Raw genomic sequence first — 5,304 nt, 5'->3', positions numbered from 1 at the left:
TGTGGCGGTATGCAAATTGGAGTGGGTCTAGGGTTTCTGGGATAATGGTGTTGATGTGAGCCATGACCAGCCTTTCAAATTACTTCATGGCTACAGACGTGAGTGTTACGGGTCGGTAGTCATTTAGGCAGTTTACCTTGGTGTTTTTGGGCACAGGCACTATGGTGGTCTGCTTATTAAAACATGTTGGTATCAAAGATGATAACAAAAAAAATACAAAAAAGAATCATGTTTTATTCTTTGTATTATCTTTAACCAGATCTAATGTGTTATATTCTCCTACATTAATTTCACATTTCCACAAACTTCAAAGTGTTTCCTTTCAAATGGTATCAAGAATATGCATATCCTTGCTTCAGGTCCTGGGCTACAGGCAGTTAGATTTGGGTTTGTCATTTTAGACAAAAATGGAAAAAAAGGGTCCGATCCTTAAGAGGTACATGATTTTTGAATGACTACCTCATCTCTGTATCCCACACACACACTATTTGTAAGATCCCTCAGACGAGCGGTGAGGTTTTCCAATGTCTCGTGTAACGGATGTGAAATGGCTAGTTAGTTAGCGGGTACGCGCTAGTAGCGTTTCAATCAGTTACGTCACTTGCTCTGAAACCTAGAAGTAGTGTTGCACCTTGCTCTGCAAGAGCCGCAGCCTTTGTGGAGCGATGGGTAACGATGCTTCGTGGGCGACCGTTGTTGATGTGTGCAGAGGGTCCCTGGTTCGCGTCGGGGCGAGGGGACGTACTAAAGTTATACTGTTACATTGATGCTGTTGACCCGGATCACTGGTTGCTGCGGAAAAGGAGGAGGTTGAAAGGGGGGTGAGTGTAACGGATGTGAAATGGCTAGCTAGTTAGCGGGTACGCGCTACTAGCGTTTCAATCAGTTACGTCACTTGCTCTGAAACCTAGAAGTAGTGTTGCACCTTGCTCTGCAAGGGCCGCGGCTTTTGTGGAGCGATGGGTAACGACGCTTCGTGGGCGACTGTTGTTGATGTGTGCAGAAGGTCCCTGGTTCGCGCCCGTGTCGGGGCGAGGGGACGGTTTAAAGTTATACTGTTACACTCGCAAAAGAAGGGCACCTATTGGTAGATGGTTAAAATATAAAAAAACAGACATTGAATATCCCTTTGAGCATGGTGAAGTTATTAATTACACTTTGGATGGTGTATCAATACACCCAGTCACTACAAAAGATACAGGCGTCCTTCCAAACTCAGTGGCCGGAGAGGAAGGAAACCGCTCAGGGATTTCACCATGAGGCCAATGGTGACTATAAAACAGTTACAGAGTTTAACGTCTGTGGTAGGAGAAAACTGAGGATGGATCAACAACATTGCACTTTCTCCACAATACTAACCTAAATGACAGAGTGAAAAGAAGGAAACCTGTACAGAATACAAGTATTCTAAAAACATGCATCTGGTTTGTAACAAGGCACTAAAGTAATAATACAAAAAAATGTGGCAAAGCAATTCACTTTTTGTCCTGAATACAAAGAGTTATGTTTGGGGGCAAATCCAATACAACGCATAGTGGTGGCTGTCTCATGTTATGGGTATGCTTGTCATCTTTAAAGGACTGGGGAGTTTATCAGGATAAGAAAAGAGATGGAATGGAGCTAAGCACAGGCAACATCCTAATACTAAAGAATAATGGGCAAATGTAGCACAATTCAGGTGTGCAAAGCTCTTAGAGACTTACCCAGAAAGACTCACAGCTGTAATCGCTGCCAAAGGTGATTCTAACAGGTATTGACTCAGGGGTGTGAATACTTATGTAAATTAGATATTTCTGTATTTCATTTTGAATAAATGTGCAAACATTTCTAAAAACATGTTTTCACTATGTGTAGATGGGTGAGAGAGAAAAAAAATCAATTTAATCCATTTTGAATTCAGTCTGTAACGCAAACAAAATGTGGTATAAGTCAAGGAGATGAATACATTCTGAATACTCTGTATATTTAAAAACATATTTCCCCCCAAAAAAGGTACCTCACAAATACATCAGGAATAAATATATGTTATCTAGAAAAAGTGGTATATAAATTCAATCTATTATTATTATTATTATTATTATTAAATAAATTATAATTAAAACTATTAAATTAAAATGATAAATAATGAATGGAAACATTATCGTACCCAAGTGAAGGCAAGGACAGCCAGGAACAAGCAGAAGATGTGTGGTAGCGTCATCTCTCTCTCTATGCTGGTCTACAATACTGTTTCCCCGAGCTTCTGAGCTTTTTTTTATCTGACTATACTTGTTGACAAACCCTTTTAGTCCCAAATGGCACCTAAATCCCTATAGAGTGCACTACCTTTGACCGGGGCCCATAGGCAGACCCATAGGGCTCTGGTCAAAAGTTGTACACTACATAGGGAATAGGTTGCCTTTTGGAACACAGCCTCAGGAGTTAGTCACTGATTGTCTAGAGAGCGGTCACTCAGAATTTAGCAACCATCTGGGGGTTTCCAAACGGATTGATTGACACGCACGTTTAGACGATCTTTCCAGAAAGGTTGTGTCCCGGGGTCGTATTTATGAAGCATCTCAGAGTAGTAGGGCTGATCTAGGATCTGTCCCCACCCCCTTCCCTGTCCATGTAATCGTATTCATTGTGATTAAAAAGGCAAAACTGATCCTTGATCATCACTTCTACTCAGAGACGCTTAATATATACTGTCCCTGGACAGACTGGGTAGCTGTAAGGAGTGGAGGGGAGAAAATGAGAGGAGAACAGAGGTGGTATGTTTTTGGAATAAAACCACAGCCAAGTAACAGTGTTGTTGAATTTTTTGTTTCTGTGTGGTTGTTGTTTGTCATCTGTTCTGTGACGGAGTTGACTTGACTCAGCAGTTCTTAAAGAGACGGTCCCCCTGTAGCCCGGTCCTGGGTCAGTTTGTGCTCTTGCCAACTCTATTGCTCATTGTCATTGTTACGCACGCCTCTGAGAAGAGGGAACGCAACTCCCTGCTACAACTCAACTCTCTGTGAAGTGCAAGAGGTATGGACTGTAGGTGGGAGAAAGGACGACAAAGGCAGAATTTACCGTTTACTAGGATTTATTTCCTACACGGTAATATGGGGAAAAGGGGCTGGACGGAACCAAAGCAAAGAAAGTAAATATCAAAGCTCCCCCTCTCCTATCTAACCTGCCTACCCACTACTTACCTAACTTAGCACCACCTGGTGCCCTAACCAAAATACAGGGGGTGGGCCGTCCAGGTCTTACCTAGTGTGCCTAGACAATGAATATACTACGGGTTATGTATGCCCGCGGGCCTCTTGCCTAAGCACTCCCTAAGTGCCTTCCCCTTCCCCCCTGGGAACAAATGAAACAGAATAATTATTAACAATTTCACAAACACTCAGAAACACAGGACATCAATGAGGCTCTGTCTGACTGAGCAACAAACTCACAGAATATACCAACTACTCCCAGCAACAACTAACACAGTAAATTACTCCAAAGCCATCAGCCTCCTCTCTCAGCAAATATCTCTCTCACAATCAAACTCTCAGCCTTCCTCAGCCTTCAATGATCTCTCCCTGCCTATCCTCTCTAATGATCTCTCCCTGCATATCCTCTCTAATGATCTCTCCCTGCCTATCCTCTCTCTCTAATAATTTCTCCAAAACATTCAATCTCCCTCTAATCTCTCTCCTCATCTCTCCAAAATATTCAATCTCTAGTCTACAATGATCTCTCTCTAATCTCTAATAATTTCTCTACCACCGGAACACTGGCTTTTATAGCTTCAGGTGGCAATGGTGATTAGAAACAGCTGTATCTTGACGAGGGGGCGGGGTCAGCTCCAATCATCAATTAGCCTGGGGTCGACAAATCAGCTGGTTGGGGAGAACTCAGGAAGCAATGTCCTGAAACACACACTCAAATACAAAAGCTACAACACAGAAACTGGGGAACGTAACAGTCATGATAGTACAAACAGACCGGCTGGCTCCCAGGCTAGTCTTGACTATGTACTAGCAATGTGTGTGTTTTAGTCATCATGTACAGTACCCACCCCCACACATTACCCACCCCCACACACTACCCACCCCCACACACTACCCACCCCCACACAGTACCCACCCCCACACAGTACCCACCCCCACACACTAACCACCCCCACACAGTACCCACCCCCACACAGTACCCACCCCCACACAGTACCCACCCCCACACACTACCCACCCCCACACACTACCCACCCCCACACAGTACCCACCCCCACACAGTACCCACCCACACACACTACCCACCCCACACTGTACCCACCCCCACACAGTACCCACCCCCACACAGTACCCACCCCCACACACTAACCACCCCCACACAGTACCCACCCCACACACTACCCACCCCTACACAGTACCCACCCCCACACAGTACCCACCCCCACACACTAACCACCCCCACACACTACCCACCCCACACAGTACCCACCCCCACACAGTACCCACCCCCACACATTACCTACCCCCACACACGAAAGACCCCCACACAGTATCCACCCCCACACAGTATCCACCCCCACACAGTACCCACCCCCACACATTACCTACCCCCATACACTACCCACCCCACACACTAACCACCCCCACACACGAAAGACCCCCACACAGTATCCACCCCCACACAGTACCCGCCCCCACACACTAACCACCCCCACACACTACCCACCCCCACACACTAACCACCCCCACACAGTAACCACCCCCACACAGTACCCACCCCCACACACTTACCACCCCCACACACTAACCACCCCCACACAGTACCCACCCCCACACACTAACCACCCCCACACAGTACCCACCCCCACACACTAACCACCCCCACAGAGTACCCACCCCCACACACTAACCCCCCCCCAGACAGTACCCACCCCCACACACTAACCACCCCCACACAGTACCCACCCCCACACACTAACCACCCCCACACAGTACCCACCCCCACACATTAACCACCCCCACACACTAATCATCCCCACAGAGTACCCACCCCCACACACACTAACCACCCCCAGACACTAACCATCCCCACTAACCACCCCCACACACTAACCACCCCCACTAACCACCCCCACACAGGACCCACCCCCACACACTAACCACCCCCACAAACCACCCCCACACACTAACCACCCCCACTAACCACCCCCACACACAAACCACCCCCACTAACCACCCCCACACTAACCACTCCCACTAACCACCCCCACTAACCACACCCACACACTAACCACCCCCACTAACCACCCCAAAATTAACCACCCCACACTAACCA

The 5,304-nt window shown here is 47.0% G+C and overlaps 1 protein-coding gene across 2 annotated transcripts in view; it reads right to left on the bottom strand.

Moving 5' to 3' along the window:
* Window positions 1-2,517, bottom strand: part of fga (fibrinogen alpha chain) — a 10,585-nt gene extending 8,068 nt beyond the window's left edge. For both annotated transcript variants that reach the window (XM_071334177.1, XM_071334178.1), the window contains exon 1: window positions 2,147-2,517. In XM_071334177.1, coding sequence (XP_071190278.1) covers window positions 2,147-2,200 — 54 coding nt within the window. In that variant the 5' untranslated portion in view covers window positions 2,201-2,517. The remainder of the gene's footprint in view (window positions 1-2,146) is intronic.
* Window positions 2,518-5,304: the final 2,787 nt, after the last annotated feature.

The sequence above is a fragment of the Salvelinus alpinus genome, chromosome 11 (genome assembly GCF_045679555.1).
Source record: "Salvelinus alpinus chromosome 11, SLU_Salpinus.1, whole genome shotgun sequence".
In the NCBI taxonomy this organism is placed as follows: Eukaryota; Metazoa; Chordata; class Actinopteri; order Salmoniformes; family Salmonidae; genus Salvelinus; species Salvelinus alpinus.
The sequence above is the reverse complement of the archived record's forward strand: the minus strand, read 5'-3'. Positions and strand labels throughout refer to the sequence as shown.